The 25,932-nt window shown below is 38.5% G+C and overlaps 16 protein-coding genes and 1 non-coding gene across 19 annotated transcripts; 6 read left to right on the top strand and 11 right to left on the bottom strand.

The window, feature by feature from the left end:
• Positions 1 to 76: 76 nt before the first annotated feature.
• Positions 77 to 861, bottom strand: SPOG_01875 (uncharacterized protein; the record flags this gene model as incomplete). Its single annotated transcript, XM_013166981.1, has 2 exons — positions 77 to 337; positions 407 to 861. 2 exons carry the CDS (start codon positions 859 to 861, stop codon positions 325 to 327), a joined length of 468 nt encoding a protein of 155 aa, XP_013022435.1. The 3' UTR covers positions 77 to 324.
• Positions 832 to 3,843, top strand: SPOG_01874 (pyruvate dehydrogenase kinase Pkp1). The gene is made up of 3 exons (XM_013166980.1): positions 832 to 1,857; positions 1,902 to 2,777; positions 2,834 to 3,843. The coding sequence occupies exons 1-3, from the start codon at positions 1,810 to 1,812 to the stop codon at positions 2,975 to 2,977; spliced, it is 1,068 nt and encodes a 355-aa protein (XP_013022434.1). The 5' UTR covers positions 832 to 1,809; the 3' UTR covers positions 2,978 to 3,843.
• On the bottom strand, positions 2,986 to 3,749 carry SPOG_01873 (mediator complex subunit Med11). Its single transcript, XM_013166979.1, has one exon. The coding sequence runs from the start codon at positions 3,595 to 3,597 to the stop codon at positions 3,259 to 3,261; it is 339 nt and encodes a 112-aa protein (XP_013022433.1). The 5' UTR covers positions 3,598 to 3,749; the 3' UTR covers positions 2,986 to 3,258.
• SPOG_01872 lies at positions 3,810 to 5,343 on the bottom strand. 2 transcript variants are annotated; one of them, XM_013166977.1, is made up of 3 exons: positions 4,757 to 5,343; positions 4,575 to 4,694; positions 3,810 to 4,498 (listed from the first exon to the last, which is right to left on the bottom strand). In XM_013166977.1, the coding sequence occupies exons 2-3, from the start codon at positions 4,647 to 4,649 to the stop codon at positions 3,980 to 3,982; spliced, it is 594 nt and encodes a 197-aa protein (XP_013022431.1). In that variant the 5' UTR covers positions 4,650 to 4,694; positions 4,757 to 5,343; the 3' UTR covers positions 3,810 to 3,979. The 2 variants fall into 2 exon arrangements, with proteins under 2 accessions (XP_013022431.1, XP_013022432.1); XM_013166978.1 differs by having other exon boundaries at positions 5,169 to 5,343.
• Positions 5,344 to 5,362: 19 nt separating this feature from the next.
• On the bottom strand, positions 5,363 to 6,644 carry SPOG_01871 (methionine salvage haloacid dehalogenase-like hydrolase). The gene is made up of 3 exons (XM_013166976.1): positions 6,547 to 6,644; positions 6,042 to 6,498; positions 5,363 to 5,952 (listed from the first exon to the last, which is right to left on the bottom strand). The coding sequence occupies exons 1-3, from the start codon at positions 6,613 to 6,615 to the stop codon at positions 5,828 to 5,830; spliced, it is 651 nt and encodes a 216-aa protein (XP_013022430.1). The 5' UTR covers positions 6,616 to 6,644; the 3' UTR covers positions 5,363 to 5,827.
• A 153-nt stretch (positions 6,645 to 6,797) lies between these two features.
• On the bottom strand, positions 6,798 to 8,873 carry SPOG_01870 (Rieske ISP assembly ATPase). Its single transcript, XM_013166975.1, has one exon. It carries the CDS (start codon positions 8,330 to 8,332, stop codon positions 6,968 to 6,970), a length of 1,365 nt encoding a protein of 454 aa, XP_013022429.1. The 5' UTR covers positions 8,333 to 8,873; the 3' UTR covers positions 6,798 to 6,967.
• Positions 8,874 to 8,935: 62 nt separating this feature from the next.
• SPOG_16191 lies at positions 8,936 to 9,019 on the top strand. Its single transcript has one exon. It is a non-coding gene; the product is annotated as a tRNA-Lys (tRNA).
• Positions 9,020 to 9,465: 446 nt separating this feature from the next.
• SPOG_01869 lies at positions 9,466 to 11,739 on the top strand. Of its 2 annotated transcripts, none has more exons than XM_013166973.1 (2): positions 9,466 to 9,710; positions 10,003 to 11,739. In XM_013166973.1, the coding sequence occupies exon 2, from the start codon at positions 10,016 to 10,018 to the stop codon at positions 11,354 to 11,356; it is 1,341 nt and encodes a 446-aa protein (XP_013022427.1). In that variant the 5' UTR covers positions 9,466 to 9,710; positions 10,003 to 10,015; the 3' UTR covers positions 11,357 to 11,739. The 2 variants fall into 2 exon arrangements, with proteins under 2 accessions (XP_013022427.1, XP_013022428.1); XM_013166974.1 differs by having other exon boundaries at positions 9,466 to 9,911.
• Positions 11,657 to 12,950, bottom strand: SPOG_01868 (niemann-Pick disease type C2 protein hE1). Its single transcript, XM_013166972.1, has one exon. It carries the CDS (start codon positions 12,599 to 12,601, stop codon positions 12,044 to 12,046), a length of 558 nt encoding a protein of 185 aa, XP_013022426.1. The 5' UTR covers positions 12,602 to 12,950; the 3' UTR covers positions 11,657 to 12,043.
• A 523-nt stretch (positions 12,951 to 13,473) lies between these two features.
• SPOG_01867 (cell division control protein Cdc5) lies at positions 13,474 to 16,446 on the top strand. Its single transcript, XM_013166971.1, has 6 exons — positions 13,474 to 13,676; positions 13,720 to 13,739; positions 13,796 to 13,810; positions 13,867 to 13,986; positions 14,103 to 14,551; positions 14,603 to 16,446. Exons 1-6 carry the CDS (start codon positions 13,664 to 13,666, stop codon positions 16,257 to 16,259), a joined length of 2,274 nt encoding a protein of 757 aa, XP_013022425.1. The 5' UTR covers positions 13,474 to 13,663; the 3' UTR covers positions 16,260 to 16,446.
• SPOG_01866 (rab GTPase binding protein) lies at positions 13,681 to 17,202 on the bottom strand. The gene has a single exon (XM_013166970.1). It carries the CDS (start codon positions 17,073 to 17,075, stop codon positions 16,398 to 16,400), a length of 678 nt encoding a protein of 225 aa, XP_013022424.1. The 5' UTR covers positions 17,076 to 17,202; the 3' UTR covers positions 13,681 to 16,397.
• A 629-nt stretch (positions 17,203 to 17,831) lies between these two features.
• SPOG_01865 (recombinase Rhp51) lies at positions 17,832 to 18,935 on the bottom strand (the record flags this gene model as incomplete). Its single annotated transcript, XM_013166969.1, has 2 exons — positions 17,832 to 18,442; positions 18,470 to 18,935. The coding sequence occupies 2 exons, from the start codon at positions 18,933 to 18,935 to the stop codon at positions 17,832 to 17,834; spliced, it is 1,077 nt and encodes a 358-aa protein (XP_013022423.1).
• A 241-nt stretch (positions 18,936 to 19,176) lies between these two features.
• SPOG_01864 (60S acidic ribosomal protein Rpp1-1) lies at positions 19,177 to 19,885 on the top strand. Its single transcript, XM_013166968.1, has 2 exons — positions 19,177 to 19,328; positions 19,458 to 19,885. The coding sequence occupies exons 1-2, from the start codon at positions 19,260 to 19,262 to the stop codon at positions 19,713 to 19,715; spliced, it is 327 nt and encodes a 108-aa protein (XP_013022422.1). The 5' UTR covers positions 19,177 to 19,259; the 3' UTR covers positions 19,716 to 19,885.
• A 99-nt stretch (positions 19,886 to 19,984) lies between these two features.
• SPOG_01863 (RNA-binding protein) lies at positions 19,985 to 22,825 on the top strand. The gene is made up of 2 exons (XM_013166967.1): positions 19,985 to 20,392; positions 20,443 to 22,825. Exons 1-2 carry the CDS (start codon positions 20,368 to 20,370, stop codon positions 21,606 to 21,608), a joined length of 1,191 nt encoding a protein of 396 aa, XP_013022421.1. The 5' UTR covers positions 19,985 to 20,367; the 3' UTR covers positions 21,609 to 22,825.
• SPOG_01862 (ribosomal protein subunit L9) lies at positions 20,263 to 22,580 on the bottom strand. Its single transcript, XM_013166966.1, has one exon. The coding sequence runs from the start codon at positions 22,525 to 22,527 to the stop codon at positions 21,745 to 21,747; it is 783 nt and encodes a 260-aa protein (XP_013022420.1). The 5' UTR covers positions 22,528 to 22,580; the 3' UTR covers positions 20,263 to 21,744.
• On the bottom strand, positions 22,691 to 24,090 carry SPOG_01861 (TRAPP complex subunit Bet3). Its single transcript, XM_013166965.1, has 4 exons — positions 23,926 to 24,090; positions 23,782 to 23,876; positions 23,450 to 23,735; positions 22,691 to 23,356 (listed from the first exon to the last, which is right to left on the bottom strand). The coding sequence occupies exons 1-4, from the start codon at positions 23,974 to 23,976 to the stop codon at positions 23,237 to 23,239; spliced, it is 552 nt and encodes a 183-aa protein (XP_013022419.1). The 5' UTR covers positions 23,977 to 24,090; the 3' UTR covers positions 22,691 to 23,236.
• A 309-nt stretch (positions 24,091 to 24,399) lies between these two features.
• SPOG_01860 (pig-L) lies at positions 24,400 to 25,927 on the bottom strand. Its single transcript, XM_013166964.1, has 4 exons — positions 25,446 to 25,927; positions 25,208 to 25,398; positions 25,078 to 25,145; positions 24,400 to 24,975 (listed from the first exon to the last, which is right to left on the bottom strand). The coding sequence occupies exons 1-4, from the start codon at positions 25,654 to 25,656 to the stop codon at positions 24,693 to 24,695; spliced, it is 753 nt and encodes a 250-aa protein (XP_013022418.1). The 5' UTR covers positions 25,657 to 25,927; the 3' UTR covers positions 24,400 to 24,692.
• Between the last annotated feature and the right edge of the window lie 5 nt (positions 25,928 to 25,932).

Raw genomic sequence — 25,932 nt, 5'->3', positions numbered from 1 at the left:
TGCTTTATCCTGGATAAGTGACTATTGAAACCACATATCATTGCCTTTTATTAGTGTGTTCTTTCAATGAAGGTGTCGTAGATCAATTTAGTTACTATTTTGAGATGATTGTTGTTACTATTGGGCTGGTTATTCATGTATTTTAAGAGGAACACTAACGTGATTCAGTTGGACTGTTCAAAAAGCAGATTCTTATTATAAAAAATTAAATATAGGCCTTAAGTGTTCATTAAAGGCAGCTCAAAAAAAATAAGAATGGTATCAAAAAGCTAGAACGAGTTCAAGTAAAATAACTGCGTAGACAAAAAAGTTGTTTAAGCAAACTTAAGCAATGACACTAAAGAAAAGTATGTTAGTATACATATCCATTTGACGCTTCCATTAGGCAAAGGTAAATTCAACATACCACATTGCAGGAGGTTTGGGTTGGTACCAATAAGCGCCGCTAGTAGTGACAGTAGGCTTGGAAGGAGCGTTGTTGACAAGAGAAGAAGAGTTGGAAGTGGCAGGAGTGTTGTTCATAGCGTCCATATTGAAGAAGTAAGAATGAAGGAGAGTATAGCAAAAAACAGTGAAATGAAAAGTAACCAAATCAGGTTTTGGATGAAGAATTATTCTTTCAAAAGCCCATATATATACCTTTTTTGTTGGAGGTGCCGACCTATCCGGACCCCGACTCTGTTGATATTTGATCCCATTCTTTTTGAGTAAAGAATACCATTGTCCAAAGCTATTGAAGGTTGCAATTGAGTTGGCCAGCCACCGGAAATGGCATAGATAAGAAGTGGAGACTAGTGAATATAATAGAGTTTTGGTGTAAGAAATAATAGCACTGGAAAAGACGTGCTCAAGTTGGTGCATTTCAGAGGGGTGTTTTGCCAATGAAAGGAAAAAGTTACAATGAAAAAGATGAGAGATGCTGAGAAGCGAGTTTCTTGCGTCTTTCTCTGTCTTTCTCTTTACAAGGAGAAGGATCCAGCAGCGGCGTAGGAACCTTTTTCGCTTGATTAGTTCCTATTTCTCAGCATGGTAGTCAAGAATTTAATGACGATCAATAAACGCTTCTAAAGTTGTAGTAGAAAAGTATTTAATGGCTAAATAGTAGCTGACAGTCATTCTCTCAAGCTCACTTTCATAGTCGTCTACGGGATTCCTTCCTGAGCTCTTGCATGTTTATTTATTAACGATAGCGAGGAAAATCGACGAATCCTTATCTGGGACTCCGGATGGACCTTGGATTTTGACATTTACCAAGCAGAATTCTTTTAGAAAGGGAAAAGACGAGGGATTGCACATCCTAAGAGTTTTACCGTTAAAAAGCAAATCGCATTTGCTGAGATTCGCGGAATTTGGTACTCTATAGCCCAATGAGGACCCATTGTTTACATTCGCTTAAGACCAAATTGCAGGTGAAACCAACTCAACCGGATTTAAAACTGTAAACAACACTGAGAAATTGAACAATCATGTCTGTTGTGGGAAAATCATTGCAAGAAAAGGTGAATTTATTGGCGCAGTTTCCTCAAACAGGCCTTTCTCTTAAGCAGATTGTTTACTTTGGTATGTTTTTACGAGGTGATGAAAAGCTGGTTTCCAATTATGATGTTGTTTGCATCCCCAGGTCACTTTGGGATCGGAAGAGTCACTGCATTTTACTAACACAAACGGAGGACTACGTTCCTCCAAATAGGTAAGGATCGAACTCCAGGAAGATTGTTTCGCTCTGGCTTGTTTTTGCGTGATGAGCTTCCCATTCGGCTTGCCCATCGCATACAGGATTTACAAAAGCTGCCGCCTTTGCTCCGTAATATGAAACGAATTTTAGCAGTTAAAGCTGCTTATGCAAGATCTATGGAGGTATGTCACTTGAGGTTGATTTCAAGTTTTTCTAATTGCCACAGGAAATCATTGATTTGAAGGGAATTGAGTTACCAAAATGTCTTCCCAGTCACAAGCATTATCCAAAAGCCCCCAAGTGGAGAGCCAGTTTTTTTCATAATTTTGTGCAGCATAATCCTTCTCTTCTGGATACTCACTTGGACTCTTCGAGGGGAAGGTATTTTAATATTGATTTTTCCAAACCATGTTCAGGTGAGGAATACGAGTGGCCTGAGTCATTGCACAGATTCAACATCAACTTCAGTCACTTACTAGATACCATTCGGACACGCCATGACAATGTTGCTTCTGAGCTCGCGTTAGACATTCAAGAGTATCGCCGTCAAACCAAGCAAATTGATCATAGCATTCAGGTGTTTTTAGATCGATTTTACATGTCTCGAATTGGAATCCGAATGCTTTTAGGCCAATACATTGCCCTGGTCACTGAACCTCCAAGAGAAAACCATGTCGGCATCATAAGTACTCGCGCTAACATACTCCGAATTATTGAAGAGGCTACGGAAAGTGCAAAGTTTATTTGCCGACTCTCTTATTGTTTGTTTGAAGCACCGCCCGTAGAAATCAACTGTGATCCTTCCCTCCATATGATGTACGCTGAATCTCATTTGAATCATGTCATTTTCGAACTTTTAAAAAATAGTTTGCGTGCAACCGTTGAATTTTACGGTGTTGATGCAGATTCATATCCTCCAGTCAAGGTATTGGTTGTTAAAGGCGAAGAGGACATCACGATTCGCATTTCCGATCAAGGAGGCGGCTTTTCTAGGAAAGAATCTTCTTTGGTTTGGTCTTACATGTACACAACCGCTCATGAATCACTAAATGATGACTACACGGATACTATGACTGCTGCTTCATCCCTTCCACCTATGGCTGTATGTTCACTGACGCTATTTCTTTACAAATAAGTTTACTAACCTTTCCCCTATAGGGCTTCGGATTTGGCCTTCCTCTCGCTCGTCTATATACTCGTTATTTCGGAGGCGATCTGAAAGTTGTGTCGATGGAAGGATATGGCACCGATGCCTATATTCAGCTTAATCGACTCTGCGAAAGTGCAGAACCTTTACAGTAGTATGAGATTGATTGTTTAACGACCCTCGCTTTTGCAAACGTCCTTTTATTTTCTTATTTTCCTGAAACGACCTATAAGCTGTCATGACTATTTTTGCATTTTTGGTTTCTTCGTCCGAGCATATATTATATACTTTCTCTTTATTTCAACCTAAGAATATAAAAATGCCTATCATTAAATCTATTATTATAGGAAAAGAATACCTTTCTGCCGCGTAAATCCATGTTTGTCTAGAGATTTCTTGTATCCACTAAATAAATTCGTTTTTCATCAGTGAATGCTCATAACAATCGATTTACTTCGTCAAAAACCATTCCAGTAAGAGGTTCTGTCACATAATGCTTTCTTGGCTGAAGAGATGCCAATGGAACCTCTGCTTTTTCAAGATCCAACACTTGTTTTCTAAGGCCTGTAGACACGTATTCCAACGTTTGAAAGAATGACTTTGCACTTTTGTTGAATTCTTCAATGGATTCTTTTGTTTCAATCGCATCAATGCAATTCCCGGCATGCGAAAGAATATCTGGGATTTTTGACTCAATCTCTAAAATCTGTTCAATTTTTTGGCTCTCATCAGCTATAGACTCCTCGCTAAACTGATCTTCTTCCATGCTCGACATTGTGAATGCTCTTGGGTTATTGGGAGGTTATGTCAAAGTGGTAGACTCTATTGATAAATAATACTATGCCAGCTGTATTATTTTACAGGAACAGAATAAAGGAAAAGTGAAAAAAATTAAAAGAAAAGAATGGATACGTAGTTAGAGAATGCTGTGGACTATTTATGGACAAGCAGTCAGACTAGTCTTTAAAAACAGTTTTAGAATACACAAGAAAACTCAAATAAGATATTTTATTGAAAGGCGTGTTAGTTTGATTACTTTAGAAGAGTCAAGCAATCCATTGTACAAGTCTAAAACCAATTCATAGCAAACGTAATCGCAATTCGTTCCTAAAAGCCCAAGAATTTTTCCTTTGTAAGAACAAATAAGCAAACAAAAATTATTTGGAAGATACAACAGACTCAGGCTTTTCCGTGGGTCGGCTGCCAAAGATTGAGCTGCCTACACGAACAGAATCGCTGCCGTATTTAATGGCCAACGGAAAATCTGAACTCATGCCCATCGATAACTCGAGAGGAGAATTAAGTTCCTTTTGAAGTTTAAGACGAAGATCCGACAACAGTTGAAAGTCTGGATTTTGATCTTGTAATTGCGAATTGGAGATTGAACCGATCGTCATCAAACCCTGAAGGCGGAGATACTCTAAGCTTTGAACGACCTTACACAATTCCAAAGCCTCAGAAGGCATCACGCCAGCCTTGTTCGGTTCTCCGCTGGTGTTTATTTGAACATATATTCGTAAGGGAGTTTGAATTGCTTCACGGGCTTGATTCACTAAACGAGCCTTCTTTTCGTTATCGATAGTTTCAATTGCGTACAAATTTTTTACGGATGCAATCTTTTTACATTTTTGGCTTTGCATGTTGCCGATGAAATGCCAATGCACATCTTTAGGCATCTAACAAACGAGAGTTAATTGTGGATTCATTGTAAATGAAATTTTTCTGGATCTCACATGTTCTGTAATCACTTACCAACTCAGCCTTGGCTAAAAACTCTTGCATGTAATTCTCGCCAAAATGTCGCTGTCCTGCTTCATAAGCTTCCATCAGTTGTTCTACGGGGTGGAACTTGCTAACAGCTACGAGGTTAACCTAGTCTCCTGGTTAGTTTCTTCCCTGAAGCAAAAACCCAACTATTTTAGGTGACAGCTTGCCTCATCCTTTCAATACTCTTATTAGCTTAACCCAAGTAGGGAAGCCGAAAAGGAACAAAAACAAGAGGACGGATGAAAGCGAAAAAGGAACATGAGTAGATCATTATTTTCAGAATAGCCTCAAATAAAATAACTACCGGTCTGTGCTATAGAGTACATATATCATTCGCAAGACATATACCCATGAAGGAAATACGCGATGACTTTTCAGTCTAATGACCCACCCAATTCCTTGTTTTTATTTATCATATTACTTTAATTGTCCTTAACGAATGTTGAAAGTATGAGATTTCCACACATTGTCTTCATGTATCCGAACGGGACATTCCTACTTCAAGTATCCGGAACTCCCATTTGTGTAACATATCCAAAGGACAATGAATGGAGATAGTCTGCACGTTTATATACTTACATTTCTTCCGTTTGCACATTGTTGAACTTGCGAACGGACCGATTCCAAACAAGAACGAATCACTGACATTTTTGGGTTGTGAGATTGATAGGAGAGACTTCAATGTTTCCTATAAACAAAATAAATTTTGATATACAATTGATTTCCAACGTTGAACTATTACGGGGGAAGCAATAGCCACCTGAAAGTTGGAGGTGAGTATATCATAGTAAAGAGGTACCATTATTTTTATTGAGGGGGACAAAACCGTGTAAATAAGAAAAGAGAAAAGAATCTACGAGTATTGATTTATATTTATTTACTATTTCGTTAGATATTGCTACGAATTGGGATAGTTTGGCGGGTTTAATGTAGAAACTCTTTGGAAGGACACCTTGGTTAAGACATTGCATGAACAAAAAGTCTTTGAAATGCATATTCATAGTTGCTGGTAGACATAGGAAATGAGTTTCATACTTCATGACAACCTCCAAAAAAAAGTTGTAAATGATTCCATTTTCAGGTTGCTTGCTGTAATTCGTAAATGAAAGCATACTTTTAACACTTCTCCACATGTCGGATTGGGATTTTTGTAGCGTTTGTGATGGAGACAGTTCATTTGCAACTTAATTCATAATTGGACGAGAACACCATCTTTACAGTAATAATAACTCAAAAGCTCATTCTGTAAACAGGTAGTCGAAAGAATGGTATACAGGAATGCCGTCATTTTCCGAGACAATATCGTTCCCTGGTCGAACAACTAAGCCGACGTGAAGACCAGTTTTTTGAGCAGCCTGTAACTCTACATACATTAGTATTTCTACACGCAAAAAAATAATAATTGAAAAAAGAGGGAGAATGGCACATAAACACCAAATGAAGTTGACATACCTTTGATATTGTCACTCAAAAACAACCATTCGCGAGGATTCGAGTCTCCAATGATCTTCTTATAGCTAGAGCTTTCGGTCTTCAATCCGACATTTGTATCATAGAAACCAGAAAAAAAGGACAAGATGTTTCCAGAAGCTGTATGGGCAAAATACATTTTTTGTGCAGGAACACTTCCACTAGAATATATATAGACTTTGGCTCCGGACTGCAAGGCACGCTCAATGGCAGGAATGACATCTGGAAATAAGTGAGAAACAAGTTCATTTTTCTGATAGCCATCTTTCCAGATGCTGCCCTGAACATGCTTGAAATGGAGCTGTTTGCTTCCTTCTGCATGTAATTTCTGAATGTTACTCAATGCAGACTCTGGAGAATTTCCTAAAGCTTGTAAATGTTCATCACTGTTATAGTTTTGTTCAACATAATCCTTGTAACGCTTTTCCGCATAACTAAACTAAGTCAACCATTTTATTAGTAACCTTGCTTCTGATCAGTTTCATACCAAGTTTTCTTTAACAAATGAAATACTTCCGACTGTTCCTTCAATGTCTAGCAACAAGTTTTTTACCATTTTAGAAGTTGGTAATATGTGGGTAAAAGAGTCACTGAACTATGGAACTTTAAGCATTCTGGTTTCAACCGCGGTTTACTTATGCTTTATTTTTTTATTTTATAAACAAAGACTATGTAAGCTAAAAATTATGTAGTTTCAATCAAGTATTATTTTCTAATAATTTTTACAAGAATGGAGATTACGACTTATAAAGTTGATTACTACCAAGTAACTACAAATCTTTATTAATACTGTTCTATAGAAGAATGTATAGGAATTTTTTTTTTACGAGATAACTCTTGATCCAGTCGAGAGTATAAAGTAGGAAGTAGTGTGTAATTTTGGTCTTCAAAAACAGGTCATTCAAATTTTAAACGGAAAGAGGTTTTTTATGAGAACTAAATGCATACGGAGCACTTTTTGGAAGCTGGGGAAGCTCTTTTGCAAGTTCAAGTGCCGCTTCTGGTGATGCTTTATTCATAACGAAAAGGCCCTGCAGAGACGCCATACTCGTGTTCTTTGAACATACAATGTCACTCAGTTCTTTCGAAATCTTGGGATCATCCTTCCCGTAGAACCTTTGAAACATATCGTGCACCTGTTGAGGAGTGGCATTGCCCAAATATGCTTTGATATCGACACGGCCAGGACGAATCAAAGCAGGATCTAATATTTCGGGATGATTTGTTGTCATAAAGATTATTCGTTCATCTGCAGAAGTTACGCCATCAATGGCATTTAAAAGACCACTAAATGTAACATTGGCGCGAAATCCAATTTCGCCAGAACGATCTCTTCCTTGGAAGGCAGAATCAACATCCTCTAAAAGAACAACTGACTTTGGAGGAACATTAGAAAGTAAGTGATTTAATCTGTCATCACTCAAGCCTCGTTCAGCAAGATTCAAGACGCAAATGTCATAATCCAGTTCACCAGCCAAAGCGTATAGGAAGGAGGTTTTTCCACTTCCAGGGGGACCATACAGTAGGTATCCACGTCGGTAGGGTATTCCTCGATCAGCATACCATTGATAGTTACCTAGAAAGTCACGAACGTCTTCTGTAATTAAATCTTTAACTTCTTTTTCTAAAACAACGCTAGACAAAAGACGCTTGGATCTTGGCAACCCAAATGGCTTCCAGTCTGTAGCCCATGCTGTGTAGATTATTGTTTTGTTTTTCTGAGCGGTATGCATGTACTTTTGAGCTTCCAAGAGCATATCAGAAAAGATTTCTCGATCTCTAGACAACGTCGTAAGCGTGATGGTTTCCCATGGAGTTCCGGTTGTTAAATCTTGTAGACGGCTACTGCGCTGACGTTCCACTTGGATCCAGCATTTCTTGTATTTGATAAAGTGCTTTCCAGGACCAGGAACGAGCTGGAAGAGACTACTGGGGTTCACTTTGTCAGATGAACGAGTGGGAGGATGGAAAATACTTTTGGCACTTCCTCTTGCTTCTACGGCAAGCTGATTTGAGTAGCGCTTAGGAACCGTACCCATCCAATGAAGGAAAGCATTATAACTTTTTTCTTTGCTTGGAATCTCTACAGAAACCAGCATTCTTCGTTTAATGAGGCCTGCACCAGAAACAACCCCACGTCGTAAAAGGGCCAAACCTGCTCCAAAGCCCATCAATCCTATTCCTGCACTAAAAAAGGAATTCCCCGATAGAATGTTTTGAAGGCCATTAGCGGTTTCTGGATGGTTGGTGGCAGAAGATGCCAATTGGTTCATGATGAGTTTTTGCGAGTATTTGTAATTAAGTTTCAGTCAATAGTTATGAAAAAGAGGAATTCTTTACTTTTTTGATTCAGAGACACGAAACAGTATTGGAACGCAGAAAAAGGGAATCTAGGAACTAAAAGTGAAGGGAAGCAAGTATGAGAGGAGGACAATATTAAAGTAATAATACTTGTTCCAATAGGAGAAGAGAGAAGAAACAAAAAAAAGTAAAAATAAAGGAAAAAGGAAAAACTCTCAAAATACTTGAGAGCGCTAAACTTCATTTCTTAAACAGCATACGTCTTCTAAATAAACCTTGAGAATCGTCGGATTCTTGCTCTTCAATGAGTCAATATAGTAAAAGTAATGAAAGGCTAAATATCTATGGGATGGTTATGCTTTTCACAAGACACGTTTCCTGAATATCAACGTTCGTTCAGAAAGCTGTATGTCCCTATGGAGACATTTTAATATTCTTTTTACTAATGAATTTAATTGTTTCAATTGAAAATAAAAAAGGAAGAATATCAAATCGCCGATATTACAAAGTTCTGTTGTCAATCCTATTAAGGCATTTTCCTCTATTTAATATTTAATATTGCTTATAACAGCAAGTCCCGGGTAGCTCAATCGGTTTAGAGCGTCTGACTCTTAAGAAAGGTCATCAGAAGGTTGCGAGTTCGAGTCTCGCCTTGGGAGTTCTTTTTTAATTTCGTCTTAAATTACTTTGGTGTTCCTCATAACTACAATACATAAAAAAGAAGTGAATAAATAAAAAACTACAAGATTTGTAGAACCTGTAAGTTCTTTTCGAATGGTTTGATACCTGTTAAGAACCTTGTTATATTTTTATTTTACCTAGCCACCGTTCAATTCCTTCGAAGAAAAACCAAGTATGGACATTTCGATATGAATTTCTCGTCTCGTCCTACATTATTTACATATTAAATCACAAGCTTTACCGTTTATATTCTCCAGCCAATTCCCAGCTCTTGAATATTGCATTTTTTTAGAAAGATAAGATTTGCTTGGTTTGTTTACTAACGATCGGCTAATTAACACCTCTCACTATACAGTATAATGCATGAAAACGTATTCCAACAAATAAAAGTCTTTACATATATAGTAATAGCATGTTCCCATTACGAACCACTTCTTTTTAGCCAAACAAAACAAGGAATTAAATTACGTTGGAAAACCCTTTATCCCTTAAAAAAGAATACTTATTCAAGTTTGTTATTCTCTTTTTTTTCCGACGTTGAAATTCCTTTGGTTATATGAAGACATATACGCAAATCAAACTTATTTGACTGTGGCAATTTAAGCGAAAGTACGTCTGGGTTCGTTTCATTACGTTATACTGATACCATACATTTATTTGTGTTGTTTGGTAAGTTTCGCTATATCGAAGAGTAGCAAAGTGGGGACATGTGCTATACCAACCTATAGAGAAAAGAAGGGACAGTTATAATATAATATGGATAATATTAAGTAGTATATTATAAGTGCGTGAAATTATTGAATTTTTTTCTTTACCTTTTTTATTTTCTTTTCTCTTACGCTGAATCCTCTGGAATTGGTTTCTGAGAAGGTTGGTTAAGCGGTCAAATATTTGTGTTTGCCCTGCGATAATTTTGGGGATGAATGAATGATGGTGAAGAGCACCTGCTAACATGTTATAGACCTTGTTTCATTATGGCTGATGTCAAGGGAATGCTTAGGCAACGTTATCATGAACTCCTCGATTGGCAGGTTAAAAGCCCTCATGTCCCTCTTTCCCAACGTATCAAGCATTTCACTTGGAGTTGGTTTGCTTGCACAATGGCAACGGGTGGTATTGGTTTAGTCATAGGAACATTTCCCTTCCGATTTCGTGGATTAGATACTATTGGTAAAATTGTATATATCTTCGATATCTTCCTCTTGGCCTTATTTAGCTGCTGCATGATCGTTCGGTTCGTTAAGTATCCTGGCACTTTTTTAGGCTCTTGGAAACACTTTCAGGAAAAATTTTTTATAGCTACTTGTCTACTGTCCTTTTCTTCGTTTATCGACATGTTTGCTGTCTATGCTATGCCGAATACGGGAGAATGGATGATATGGGTGATTCGAATTTTCTTTTATATTTATCTCGCTGTTACCTTTCTTTACGGTACCTTTGCTTACTACACCATTTTTAGAGACCATGTGTACACTTTAGAAGGTGCTGCTCCTACTTGGGTACTTCCAATTTTCCCATGTATGATTACTGGTGTTGTTTCTGGGTCTGTTGTTAGCAGTCAACCGTCCGCTCAACTAAAAAACATGGTGATTCTCGGTATCATGTTCCAAGGTCTCGGTTTCTGGGTATACCTTTTGGTTTATTCTATTCTTATACTTCGTTTCTTCACCATCGGTTTCGCAAAACCAGCAGAACGCCCTGGTATGTTTATTCTTGTAGGTCCTGCGGGGTTCACAGGTTTGGCATTAATTAACATGGCTCGTGGTGCCATTGCTACCCGTCCTAATATCTTTGCAAGTGCTAATTCCTCCGAATATTTTGCATTTACGAGCACCTTCTTGGCCCTCTTCATCTGGGGCTTAGGTGCTTGGACTTACTGTTTCGCTATGGTAAGTTTTGTCGCTGGTTTATTTAGTCATCAACCCATGAAATTCAGCAACACTTGGTTTGCGATGATTTTCCCAAACGTTGGTTTTGTTCTTTGTACTGTTCGAATTGGTCAAATGATTAATTCCAAGGCTTTCACTCTATTTGGTCACATTATTTGTGTTATTCTATGTATTATGTGGCTCATCCTAATGTATATGATGATTCGTGCATTCCTCGTGAACGATCTTATGTATCCAGGGAAAGATGAAGATTCTAAAAGTCCTGCTGAGTCAAGACCAATTGCTGTAGAACCTGAAAAGTTTGGAATACCTAAGTCCCAACCTGAAAACAGTTTGGATGTTGAAAAGGCAGATAATCCCTTGGACAGTGCTAATCATGGTGCGGATCATGATCGCGACTCTTCTTCTACTGTTCATCATCGTTGATACCATTATTTGTCTCCTATTAAACCCTTAAAATGTCATCTTAATAAATGGATACTATATTTACTGTTCTTTTTTTTTTTACTTTTCTCCATAGCTTCGCGTTTATTGATTTGTACTTTTTCGAATATAATGCTAATGATGCGAACATTTTGGAACTATTAATGGTGACTAATAAGCTTTGAGTATCCTATTTAACCATAGATATACGGTATTCTACTGTTATAGACATTCGTTCAGAACTATTTCGGAAGCATATAAGATTTATTCTACCTCTTTCGTTGTACCTAACTAGCCATTAGATTTGGGAAAGTGAAAATTATTTATTTTTCTAAAAACAGAGGTCTCGTTTAATAAAATTTTGGTGATATTGCATTATCTTTCGCTGATTAATAAAAAATAGAGCTTTTTGAGAAAATGGAACGAAAAATAAATTAGATCGTTCACCAAGCGTTTCATAATCTGGACACGTAAACTACAAGAAATCACGAATCATAACAAGTGAGGTGACAATTAAAATTAAATACTGAAAAAAGTGTTAGAACATTTGTGTGCAAACATTCACAAGTATATATATAACCAATAAATGGAAAACAAACATAAAGACGAACGATACATTAGAGCATTAAGAATCATAAAGCCCGAGAGGGTGTTGATAACTTAAGAACAACTCATAGAAGCATAGTGCGATTAATCCTGATCAACTAACTGAAAGCCAAAATGACTAAAGGAGACGGTAGCTGTAACACACGTAAGCTGTTCATCATTGGCATTAAAAGCCTTGGCGACAACATTATAGCGTCCTGGAGGAATGGCCCATGGTAAGGGGATAGTAGCTTGTTTTTTTATGACACCAGCTTCTACTGGACACTCGACACCAGCTAAGTCGTATGCTTGTTCGCAGATATCCAAGGTCTCTCTCACGATAGGGACAAAACCATATTTGACAACAATATCGACATAGCTTCCATTAAGGACCGTCGTACCAACGTCTACTTGGCCTTCAATTGTAAGATTCTTGCCGGCTCGCGGAGGGTTTGGAATGAGATTGATGTAATCAATATTGACATGATCATCATCACGATTCCAGTCAGAGCAGTAACTGGCGGGATTAGCCCCTGGGATCTTACCACTCTGAATCGTCAAATCCTCATCGATGGGGTTGACTTTCGATGTTGAGAACCAAGAGCTAGCCGAAATTAAATACGGGAAACAAGAAAGTAAGCAAATAGCACCAAAGAGTTTCATCTTAGAAAGCGGGAGAGAAAAGAAACAGAAAATTATTAGAAATGGAATTCAACAAAAAAAGTATAGCTGTCGTCGTTTTCACTTTTTAGATTTCTCTTAATACAGATCAAATAAAGTAAGAAAAACTTCGTTTATGTAATCAATCTATACTAACGACAACTGAAATGGGTCCGAACGGCGGAAACGGTTATCCTACGACAAAGACAGGGTTGTAAGAACGATTACCTTCAAATTCTTGGTTTTAGTAAACTCCTTTTGATTATAACGGGGTCTCTTGATACAATACCCTTAAAGAATTCCACAATGTTATCGTACGAGAGAAAATGGTGGTAGTTGGTAACTTCATAAAGGCTTGATGAAGTAAGTAAATAAACAAGCTTGGTAACAATAGTGGTCTACAGCAAAAAATAATTCAGGTATTTAATTCTATAATTTTTTACTTTTTCTCTCATATGAAGCTTTGAGTATAAAGTTTTTTTTTGAAACCGTGTCTTTCCGTATTCGGAACCACAATTGCGTTTGCGCTCCTACTAAGCAGGGTATTTACAGTGAAAAAAAAAGGCATTCTTTTGTCTTAGAAATTTTAACTAAGACACAAGATTAGCGATTTTTTTCAAAAATTTACTATAAAAAGAAGATCTTTATCTTCTATGTTTTAATAAGAGTTCATCAGTTCTCTTACACTTCTGCAACTGACATCTACAAATAAAAAGAATTGGCGAAGCATGAGCTCATTGCTTTAAGGTTTGCGTAGCCGAAACCAATCCATTATGTATATAAACGCAATGTAAGCATAGTAGCTAAACGTAGCTAACGTAAAGTAACACAGCTGCTTAAATGCAGAAGGAAGGGCCAAAATGAAAACAGACGACACGAGTCTTACAATTGCAACAAAAACAGGTTTCTTTTACTTTTAGTACTCTTATTATTTTAATTTTATTACATTTTTTTGAGGATATTGGGGGTTTTATTTCGTACTAGAACTCGCGTCGACGATTTGTTTGAACCAAGACACCTCGTTCTACTTCTTGCATTTTCCCTGCTTGTATTGAGAAATTCAGAATGTTTAAAGGAGGTATGTGATTTTTATTTAACAAATATGTTTGCTAACGCTTCAGGTGCCTGGAAAAACACAGAGGTATACAGAAAGATTACTTTATTCACTGAGGAAATTACTAACGAATTGGCAAACAGGATGAGATTTTAAAGGTAAGAGAGCTAGCTCATTTTTACCCTTCTTTCGTGCATATACTAACTATTTTTAGGCGGCAGTTAGTAAATACGGAAAAAACCAGTGGGCTCGAATCAGCTCTTTGTTGGTTCGCAAAACACCCAAGCAGTGTAAGGCTCGCTGGTATGAATGGATTGATCCTAGTATAAAAAAGGTAGCGCTTTTCTCCTTTCTATGCTCCCCTTCTTTGGATGTGAAGAAGTCCTTCCCTTAATAGGGGTGTATAGAAGTTTCAAAAACAAATAGATACTAACGTTTATGTAAATTTAGACAGAATGGAGCCGTGAAGAAGACGAAAAACTGTTGCACTTGGCAAAGCTGTTGCCAACACAATGGCGAACGATCGCTCCCATTGTCGGTCGTACTGCTACTCAGTGTCTAGAAAGATATCAGAAACTTTTAGATGATTTAGAAGCTCGGGAAAATGAACAGCTTGGACTTACTACAGGAGAGGGTGCAGAAGCTGCTCCTCCTGTGAATGATCCAAATTCTCGACTTCGCTTTGGAGACGCTGAGCCCAATTTGGAAACGCTGCCGGCCCTACCAGATGCTATTGATATGGATGAAGATGAAAAGGAAATGCTGAGTGAAGCTCGTGCTCGTCTTGCAAATACACAAGGAAAAAAGGCCAAGCGTAAGGATCGTGAAAAGCAATTGGAACTTACAAAACGGCTTTCTCAATTGCAAAAGCGCCGCGAACTAAAAGCTGCTGGTGTAAAGTAAGAAATTATTCTAAGATTATGAAGTAACTCAACTAACCCATTTTATAGCATAAAACTATTTCGAAGAAGGAAAAATGAAATGGATTACAATGCTTCGATCCCGTTTGAGAAGAAGCCTGCAATCGGATTTTACGATACTTCTGAAGAGGAGCATAGAAATTTGCGAGAAAGGCAAAATGAAAATCGTAAGCTGATTGAACGTGGCCAGAAGAGTAAAGAAAGCTTAAATGATCGCGGCCATTTTGAAAGGCCGAAACCTGTTGAGAAAGTGAAACGACCCAACAATGATGCTCATGATGAGAAAATGAGACGTTTAGCAGAAGCCGAGCAAATGAGCAAAAGACGGAAATTAAATTTACCAGCACCACAGGTCAGTGAAAATGAGCTAGATAAGGTTGTCAAATTAGGATTCGCTGGTGACCGCGCTCGTTCCATGACTGATACGACACCAGCAGCAGGCCATAGTACTGGGTTGGTAGGTAATTACTCTCAACTCGAACGAACGACGCAGCTACGTACTCCCCGAAGTGGTGCTTTAGAAGGAAAAGAAGATGCACTCTTGATTGAAGCGAGAAACCAACTATTAAAAAATCGAGAACAGTCATCATTGTTAGGGGAGGAAAACACTCCGTTACAGTCTGGAGGCACCGGATTTGCTGGTGTTGAGCCTGAACATCCCGCTCAATCTGTTACTAGAGCTGTTGATGGATTGCCTTACAGTCAAGCTACTCCCTATCGCACACCACGTGATACGTTTGCGATCAACAAAGCTACTCAAAATGCTCAGGCTATTGCAGATACAAAAGCAAAAAAAATTAGAACAAAGACAATTATGAGTCTTTTTGCCAAATTACCAAAGCCCAGAGACGACTATGAATTAATGGAACCTAGATTCGCTGACGAAAAGGAACAGTTGCCGCAGGAAGAGTTTGAAGAAGATGCTGCTGATCGTGAACGTCGGCTTCAGGAACACTTGACATATATGAATCGATTAGCTCAAGAGCGCCAATCGCAAGTCATACAGAAAGGCCTTCCTAGACCCAACTTGATTCAACCATCTTCATGGAAACGGGCGTGCAAAAGTGACTCGCCTGCGGAAGGCCTTGTGTTTCAAGAATTGTTTGCACTCGTTGCATCAGATGGTATTAGTCATCCTACGAGCAGCATTAGAATGAGAGAAAAAGCTAAGCCAGTGAAAGAATTATCTAATGCTGAATTGGACAAGTGTAAAACAATGGTATTACAGGAAATGGAATCAGAACAAAACAGGTTAGAAAAGAATGCATTTGATAAAGACTTCTTGGAAATTCACGACTCTATTCATAACACATCAAATTTATTGCCAGGATTAATTGTTTATGAGGAAGATGACGAAGATGTTCAATCTGCTGAAAAGATCTACACATCTATAATTCACAAAATTCTCGCGCAAGATGCTGTTTCCTGTAATAAATTGGAAAATGCAGTTGGGGAACGTCTACAGAATCTGTTAGAGAGGTCTAGCTTTTTACTTTCAAAGATATCCCATGCGCACCAAGCCTTGGAGACAGAGAAAAGGAATCTTGCGTGTTATGAAATGCTTCGGAAGCAGGAGCAGGAAAATGTTCCTCATCGTTTGAACGTTTTGGAAAGAGAAGTGAGACTCATTTCGCAGATTAATACTTACGCTCAACAAGAGTACGCATTGCGGATTCAAAGTCATTAAACTTGATTAGAATTTATGATGGACACAGATTAGATAGCATGATGAATATGTTCCAATTAGAATGCATATTAATGTATATAAAATCATAAATTAGTAGTAGAAAAACCATTCAAAGAGGGATAGATAAATGGATCCAACTTATAAAAAGATGATCCAAGACAAGGAGAAGTAAAATAAAAAGAGAGGATAAGCTGCTAAAAACTTTTTGTTGGTAAGATTGGAGTTTTGTAAGACACCCAAAGATGCAAAAGTAGCCCACGCATACATAGCTACATTAACAGGTATGCGAATATAAAGTCGATCAATAAAAGCACAAACAACCGATGAAATTACGAGAGGGAATGAAGAGTAGCCAAGGATACAAATAGACTGGAAAATGCTAATGTTGGCGCCTAAAAGCTTGATATTTAGAGAACAAACAGCTTCACCAAACCAAATGAGGGCAAAGACTACCGTAAAAATAGACTCTCGATCTGAGCTTGATGCAGGTAAAGAAAGGCACAACGAAATAACAAGAGAAAATATTAAAGGACCCCACAAATCCCAATCTCTTAGCACTTGGGCGTTCTTGGGATACAGGATGTAAATCAGTTTTTCGCCAATTGCTCGAAATTCGTTAAGCAAAGTAACTCGAATAGGTTCATCTAATGTATCACCACCGGTGTATCTAGTTTCAACAACAGATTCTCCTGCAAAAGTGTCCGGTTCTACTGGCCTTGTTTCAACGTCGAAACTGGAGCGAACTGGATCCATACGAAGTAAATTCTCCGTTTCATCTTGTTCGATTTCTACGTTAGGCTTATTTAAATCCGTCATCTTTCAATTTAGCTAGAGATTTTATGAAGAGCTAACTCTACAGATGCAAGCTAAGCTGCAGTAGGAAATTGGTTTTACGGAGGTTAGCCCCAGCATCATTATTCCTATCATTAAGAAGCCTTTATACTTACACAGAATTAGATTTATATTTATATATGTATATAAATATATATATTATTTTTCTATACGTTCATTTCATTGAAGATATCAAATTAAAGAATAAAAGAGAGACAATGAATATCATGCTTTTTATTATCCAAAGGTTGTAAGTCAGGTAAGCACTGTATACAAACATTTTGTTAACAGAACAGGAGTCCTTGAACTTTTCCAAACATTAAAAGAGTAGACAGACGATATTGAAAAGATCGGTAGCTCAATCGCAATTGATTAGATGTGTATTTGGGAAAAAATGACCCATTGTATAAATATCCTCCATAACCAATTTTTGAAAATAAATTAAATAATAAAACCTTAAACGAGAATTCATGGTATAAACAGGGTAAATTAGCATAATAATATAAATAGGAAATGAGCTAAGACCCTAACTGCGTTTCTTTCGTCTCGTATCGATACAAACAAAAAGATATAGCATACTTATTGGGTTTAACTCGTATCATGCTCCGACAGACAGACTGCATCTGATGTGAACGCACAAAGGCGTTAAGGAATGACAAATTTCAGCCCGTCGATGGTACTGCCAGTGAGTAATCAAAGGATTATTGAAATAGCACATTTCAAAAGGGAGTTTATCATCCTCTAAATAGGAGCAAGGATTTCTTTTGGATCACCAACACCATCTGAATTAATGGCAAAAATGGCTTCACTTTCAGGAAGGCATGGACTGTCATAAATTTTGCAAATTCTTTGTTCACCACGTCCCTTTCGCAAAGAAAGACGAGTCGTACTTGAATGCGCGAGAATATTACCACCGATAGGTTTTTTGGGATCGGGGTTGAAGGAAATGCCGTCCACTTGAGCTACCACTTGATTGGTAATAACAACCGCAATTCCATACTCGTCTGCTAATCGTTGAAGTGTGCGCATGAAGCGAGCAAGATGCATTTGACGAGCAGACAACTCACCACGACCAGAGAAGTCGGTACGGTATAGAGCAGTACAACTGTCTATAACAAGCAGTGAAAACCGTGATTCAGACATCATGTTGGCGGCTTGTTGTAATAATTCAAGCTGATGATCAGCGTTGTAAGCACGAGCATAAGCGACATTGTCCAAAACTTCTTCGCCATTCAAACCGTATCGATCAGCAACAGCCAAAAGACGGACAGGACGAAAAGTGCCCTCTGTATCAATATACAAACACTTTCCTTCTCCACCACCCATATCAATTGGCAATTGGCAAGTTACAGCTAATGTATGACAAATTTGACTTTTACCAGTACGGAATTCACCGAACAATTCAGTGATGCTACCTGTTTCAACCCCTCCTTGTAAGAGGGTGTCTAATTGCTTGGATCCGCTCGTGATGGTAATTAGCTCGCTTCTTCGAATATGGTATTCAGTTGCTGTTGTAAAGCCCATGGGAACAAGCTTACTAGCTTCGCCTAACAGCTTGTCGGCCTTGGCTTCTGAAATTCCCTTAATCAAAAGCAATTGTCGCTTAGGAGTGTAAGCAATGGATTCCACAGTATAGTAACCCGCTTCATGAATCTTTTTAATATCAGTAGACGTAATCCCATTTCCTTCAAGCATTTGAAGAGGCATGGGACCCGCAACTCCTTCTTCTTCAGCTTCAACGTTCACATCATAATTGTATTCAGTCGCGTTAGCAGGAGCAGCAGAATTTCCGTCATTTGCATCTTTGGGTTCATTGAGACGCACTTCTACTTCTGTATCACCCATTCTCCCTTTATTCCGTTACTTCAACTCAATTGAAATCAAATTTAGTAAAAACAAGTAAAGGAACGTTTAAATAACGCACTTGCGCAAACTGTTCCTTCAATAAAATATGCCTTCTGGGTATTGGTTATGGAGAAGAAAAATCCAGTCTATGTTTAAATAAGACGCGTAGACGCGTTTCTTTATTAGCATAGTTATATAAGCCTCGTTATTCTTTAGTATATAGGGTAGGGTTGTAAGGAAGGTAGTCACAAGGTCGAAACTAGACACTCGAACGGAGAGAAACGCTCGCGTTGCACATACAACAAGAGAACAGCACTGGTCAAAATGTCTGCCTCTGAACTTGCTACTAGTTATTCAGCTCTCATTTTGGCTGACGAGGGTATTGAAATCACTGTAAGTACTTTTTTCCTCGGAAGCTAGCAAGCAAGTAGCGTTCGCGAGCTCAAAGTTTCACTTTAGCAAAGTAGTTCTAGCGCATCTTTATCTATTTTGGCTTGATAACATACTAACTTTGTTGTTTAGTCTGACAAGCTCTTGTCTTTGACCAAGGCTGCCAATGTCGAAGTCGAGCCTATCTGGGCTTCCATTTTCGCTAAGGCTCTTGAAGGCAAGGACCTTAAGGAACTCCTCTTGAACATTGGCTCTGGTGCCGGTGCTGCTCCCGTTGCTGCCGGTGGTGCCCCTGCCGCTGCTGGTGAAGCTCCTGCCGAAGAAAAGAAGGAGGAAGCTAAGGTAGAAGAAGAATCTGATGAGGACATGGGCTTCGGTTTGTTCGACTAAGCATTTTGTTTCCTGTTACCAGTCTAGCTTCTTTCTCTAAAAAATTGAATTTGATATACCTTCATTTTATTTCTGTATGAGGACGTAGTGTGGGTGCATTCGTAGGCGAGGATATCGATATCTAGTAGAAGTATTTTTAAACAGCTATTGAAATAAATATTGGGTACCCTAATGGAAGTATTTGATTTAGCTACCGAGGGAAAAAAGTAAACCCTTTGTAACTTTTCTACCAGCGAAACGAGAAGCAGCTGGCGTCTACATATGAAAGTAGAATTTTCAAACAGGTACTCAAAGGATATGACATGGCTTGCGTAAGAAATTGTAGTGTTAGATCATCAAAGTCAGTATATATGCTCATTTGGCTCGAGGTTCGTAACGATACCTACAAACTTATTTCATATACTTTAGACAAACTTCCTAAAATGGGTCTTCTTGTCTGTTTTTCCTGTATTGGGCATTGAGCGGTTCGATTGTCCATAAAATACCAGGTCAATTCCAAATCAAGCGTTCCTTGGTTAGATTACTTATAACTTAATTATACATAATTCGTTATTTTATTTATAGACATACTCATTCTATACTGCTAATCATAGGATCCATACACATTACCTCTTGGGCACTAACAGAATCCTTACGCTCTACCACTCATACCATGAATCCATCATGTGTGGTTTACGGTAGGTTTTATTAGCTTTTTTGGGCTTTACTAACTTCTTTTAATGAATAGTGGGTAATATTCCATATGAGATGTCCGAAGAACAAGTCACTGATATCTTCAGACAAAGTGGTCCTGTAAAGTCTTTTCATCTTGTCATTGACCCAGAATCTGGACAACCTAAAGGTTATGGCTTTTGCGAATATCATGACACTGCCACGACTGCTTCGGCAGTACGGAATTTAAACAACTACGATGCAGGTGCTAGACGATTACGCGTTGACTTTCCGACAGCAGACCAAATACGCCGACTAGACAAACTAATTGGTCCTCCTTCATATGGACAATACGCACAACCTTATTCCATGCCTTCTTATGGCTATAATCCTCCCTATAATGCTTACTCGCCTGCCAACCCAAATTATGCTTATCCTGCTTACCCACCAGCTCCCAATTACTATAGAGGAACGCCATCTCATTCTACGGCAATTTTCGGTAATGAAGCGATCTATCGTACCTTAACCCAATTAGCTCCTAATGAATTAGACTATATGTTGTCTGCTGTCAAGGCCTTATGTTTAGAAGTCCCTGCTCAAGCAGAACAGTTACTGGCAGCTAATCCTCAGCTTAGTTATGCCGTGTTTCAATCCATGGTTATGAAACAGTACGTTCCTGAATCGACAATTGGTGATTTGTTAGTGCCTCCTGCCAGCGCTGGTCCACCTCCAACAGATATGGCCGCTCGCAATTTTGCTAGTCCTTTAATGGCTCCTGTGTCTGGTTCCCCTTATGGTTCAGTACCTCCTCGATCATCGGAACCTGTGACAAGACCTTACTCTTCGTACATGGGACCTTATGTTAAACAGCCCAGCCCGTATGTCGGAATGCCGACAGGACCAGCAATAACTTCTAGAGGTTCTACGCCAGCCTCTGTTCCTTTGTCTCCAATGCGCGGTTATGCTTATCCTGCCACTACCGGTACATATCCTCCTACTGCAGTTGGAAACGGTATACGGCCCATGACTGCATCGGCTCCTGCAGCAGCTGCACGAAGTCCTTCCATTCCAGCATCAAATACTACGAGTCAGAGTACTACTACTGCTACGCAAGATGAGGAAGCTACGAAAGCTGCTTTAATAGCACAGCTAATGGCGTTAACAGATGAACAAATTAGTGTGTTACCACAGGAACAAAAAGAAAAGATCATTGAAATTAGAAAGGCGGTATCTGGAAAATGAGCTAAAGGGGAAAGAAAAGAATGAAAAAAGGCAAAATTAGACCGCCATTCAAGGTTAGAGTTGTTCTAATGGATTTTGAGGGACAAAAATATAAACAAAAATACGAAGATAAATATTACTAGTGAGAAGCAACTGCTTAATTTTTGCGCGTATCGTAAACATAGACAGGGCTCTTATTGGGTCCAGGAACAGCACCGCGAACTAGAATGCAATTAAGATCTAGATCTACATCCCAGATTAAAGCATGTTGGACCGTTGAGTTTTTGTGACCCATATGGCCTGCCATTTTATGACCTGGGAGAACACGACCCGGGGTCGTGTTTTGACCTGTTGAACCCGGGGTACGGTGTGACAAGGAAGCACCATGAGAAGCGTTTCCTCCAGCAAACCCCCATCTTTTCATGACACCAGCGAATCCTTTTCCTTTCGTAACTCCCTTAATATCGACATATTGTTTTGGCTGAAAATAATCCGCATTAAACACAGTGCCGGAGGGGATGAGTCCCGATTCATCACGAACTTGGAATTCTTTTATGTGCATCTTAGGGTATACACCACTTGTAAAGAATTGGCCCTGATTAGCTTTTGTAAGTGCATGAGGCTTTCGGATTCCGGCACCAATCTGTACTGCATAATAACCGTGTTTCTCCTTGGTTCGGCTGGACATAGCTTGAACACGATTAAATTGTAAAATCGTCAATGGGATCCACTTTCCTGTATCATTGTCCCATGCACTAGTCATTCCTTTCTTGATTAAAATTACTCCTGGTCTTGCCAGCAAATGGCGTCGCGCATGCGCTGCTTCTGGTGAATCTTGTATTAGGCGTCTAGAGATCCCAGTTGCAGTTTGTGCATACCCACGCAATTGCATTGGGCGAAAATATGAAGTCGAGCGATGAAAGATTGATGCAAAATTCATGATTTCCTCAAGAAATCGAGATGTAAAGAAAAGGTGGTTTCTACTGTCTTTGCTTCTTATGTGGGAGCGTTCGCTAAATATTCTTGGAATGCTGTAAATACATCAGCGTGCTTGTTAGAGCTCGGTAAATTTTGTCAGATGAAAAGAATTAATCAAAAATGAATACGATGATATTGTAGCTTTGATGATGCTATACTATTTATTTTAAAAGAAAAGTTTAGAAGTCGAACTAATAAATAATGGTGACTTTCAGAAACGGTATAAGAGGTTACTCTTGTAGCAATAGTTAAAGCCAGGAAGTTACTATGTACGAAAAGTTTGGAGATACTCTTTCTATACTTATTCATGGACGTATACGTTGTCCATGAGTGAAATAGACGAGAAAAGGGTTTTAAAAGAGATACATAAGTATCACAGTACAAAAGTAGCCATTAACATCTAACATTGTTTACACAGAAACCATTGTAAACAGGATTCATTTGGGTTTGGGAGGACATCTTCATTGTTGATCACAATTGAGGTATTTCCTTAGGCATACCACCATGTATACCATACCATTGACAGCATGAAAGGTTCAAAGAAAACGGGAATGGAACTCATCACTGAAAAGGTAGAGACAGAGAGAGAGCGTAAAGAGGGAAAAAGCGAAAATATCACTAATCAAACAGTTGTTCATTAATCGTCAATAGAAAACATATTCCTTCAGCAATTAATCATCTCCGGCAGGAATTTCTTCCTTCAAAATTTGTTTCAAATGAACCTTCATATCGGTGTGCTCGTCTCCCCGTAAAATATCACGAATGAAATAAGCCTCAACATCCATTTGCACCTTTCTTTGTTAGTTTTCAGATAATAAAGGAAAAAAAATAAATAACAATAAATGCCTGCTGTTTGAAATATACAGGGTTGTTTACTTCCTTACCATTTCAAGAGCACCACGAATGACTCCACATAAAATGTTAGAGTACCATAATTGCGAACGAGCTTCCACTGGCAATTCTACAAACTCTGCTAAAGGATTGTCGTCAAGAGTCAGCGTGAATGTCTGGTCGTCTTCCGACCAGTCTGTTATCATAGGTGTCACATTCAAGAACATTTTAAATCCGACCTTAGCAACTGTTTCAGCAGTCTCCCGAAAATCTACGCATCGGTGCCATTCAGTTCTAGCCAAGAAATCTTCAATAAGTCGGATTCCAATATTGTACCCCCTTATCAACAAAGTTAGCCTTCACATGCAGGAGAGATCAATCCTACATTTTTTCTAATTCCTCGTTTACATATTCATAGTTCATGTCTCGACATAATTGAGCGACGATAGAGCCATATGTTAACACGAATAGTTCAGCATTCTGTTTTGATCAGTTACCACCGGTAATTCGTAGGGCTTTTAAGACATACGACTTTCTCTACTTTTTTATAAACATCCTCTCCTACTTTTGACTTTGACATGACAATTGCTGGTTTGTTTACACTTTTCTGTCGTTTTGGTCGTAGTCAACTATGGTGAACGGGTCAATGGAAAACCCTACCCTACTTTTGTGACCATTCGAAAATTATAAATAAATGAGTTGTCTCAGTCATGTCAATTCTTCTTAAGCACGCATGTATCTTTGAAGATCTGGGTTATGTTTTTGATGAACTGAGCACTTTTCTACCAGGATGAGAGCTTCTTGTCGAGGGAGAAATGAGCTGAGGGAGTCAGAAAATGCAAACATAGTGCAAAAGGGCATATTTTAATTGACTACGCTGATGATTCATTTCGTTGCTGGAGACATGTCGATGAAGGCACAAATTAAAGACTACAACGGTATCTGAGTAGACAATGAATGCCCTATTCTATGTCGCATATCTTATGAGTGGCAGATAAAAGCTGTGAACTTAGAAAGATAAATTATATTATATTATATTAGAATTATAATTATAACTGAATAGTCAGATTCTGTCACTCTTAAAAAATATTCAATAATAATGGTTGCTTTAGTTGGATTTGCTTTGTAATAATAGACCCTTTGGTAATAAAAAGTGCGTATTGTCACATACAGAATTGAAATGTTTCAGCTTAGATTTTCCTGACTTTCAGAATACATAACATTTATTTGCAGCGGTTTGGAAAGTAAACTCGCAAGAGCAAGGGATTGGAATGGGATATGAGGGAATTCTCTTGCTCAAGTTTGGACTTCTTCAAGTTCGTTTAAAAACATGTAGCGAGATAGGTTAATCCATGCGTAGCGAAACCAAACCATTTGGCTTTGATGGCCCTCAATCATGGCTTTGCGTATTGTCTTTACCGATTGCTTCTTGGCTTCAATCGCCAAGTACTTTTGCTTGCTATATATAAATTGACCAAGAACCATTCGACAACAGTCTAGCCAGTACAAGTACTTTTGCAAAAACCCGACAGATTTTAAAGTATAGAGTTGCATATCGACGACCATCTTGGCAGCATTCCTGATTCTGGGTTAGCGTGTGCATGAAAGTGTACATATAGTAAGTATATATATTGGGTAAAATGTGTGGACAGTGCTGAGTCTTGATTATTTTAGTACTTACAGTGCACCATAAAAGCAAGCTTTATGATTCGGATGACCCGAAATACCATCTTTGTCAAACGTAATCGCCTAATGGGGGTTAGGTTAGTTTTGTTTACAGCGCCCAAGATATAGCATAGCAATCAACATACAAGCTTAATGTTCTTTTCCGTCATGTAATTGTAAATGTGTTTGCCAATCACAACGGGGTCCCAACGTTCATACATGCCGTCTCGTAGCTTTTTGTCAGAGATAATTTGAATGTTGTGTTTTGGAATATGAAATAGGGAAGCCGCTTTGACAAGTTCAGATTGTCGAATCCATCCAAGGCCATCTGCGTTCCCTAAAAAAGTCAGATATTGCTTTTGGAATGGCGAGTTTGCTACTTACCGTTTGACAAACATAAGAGATGCACTTGCACATTAGGATGTTGGCTGAGATATTCCAGAGTAGGTCCAAAAAACATACTTTCATCATCAGGATGCGCGAATACAAAGAGAACGTGATCTTTTAACAGCTTGCTTCTACTCTCAGTAGAAAAGTCTACCACAGAGGCAATACCCACAATTATAATCATCATAGTTATCCAGAACCAAATCATCTTGTAAATGTCTTATTATTTTCGTTTTCGGCAAATTAGATAGGTCGTAGGGGTACAATTTTCATTTCCGTCCAAGAATGCCTAAATTAGTGTTCTGCGTATGGTAGGAAGTTTCTGGTAATATGTGTATGTAATCGATACAAAACCTATAGAAGTGCTTTCTTTTAAAATAATATGATTTTAGAGTATTTATGTATATAGAAGCAGAAAATTTTCTTCAATCTTACTACTCAAAATGGTGTGGTTTGATGAGTGATCAGTAGATGTAGAATGCAC

Source organism: Schizosaccharomyces cryophilus (assembly GCF_000004155.1).
Source record: "Schizosaccharomyces cryophilus OY26 unplaced genomic scaffold supercont4.2, whole genome shotgun sequence".
Classification (NCBI taxonomy): domain Eukaryota; kingdom Fungi; phylum Ascomycota; class Schizosaccharomycetes; order Schizosaccharomycetales; family Schizosaccharomycetaceae; genus Schizosaccharomyces; species Schizosaccharomyces cryophilus.
Note: the sequence above shows the minus strand (reverse complement) of the source record. Positions and strands in the feature narration are given on the sequence as shown.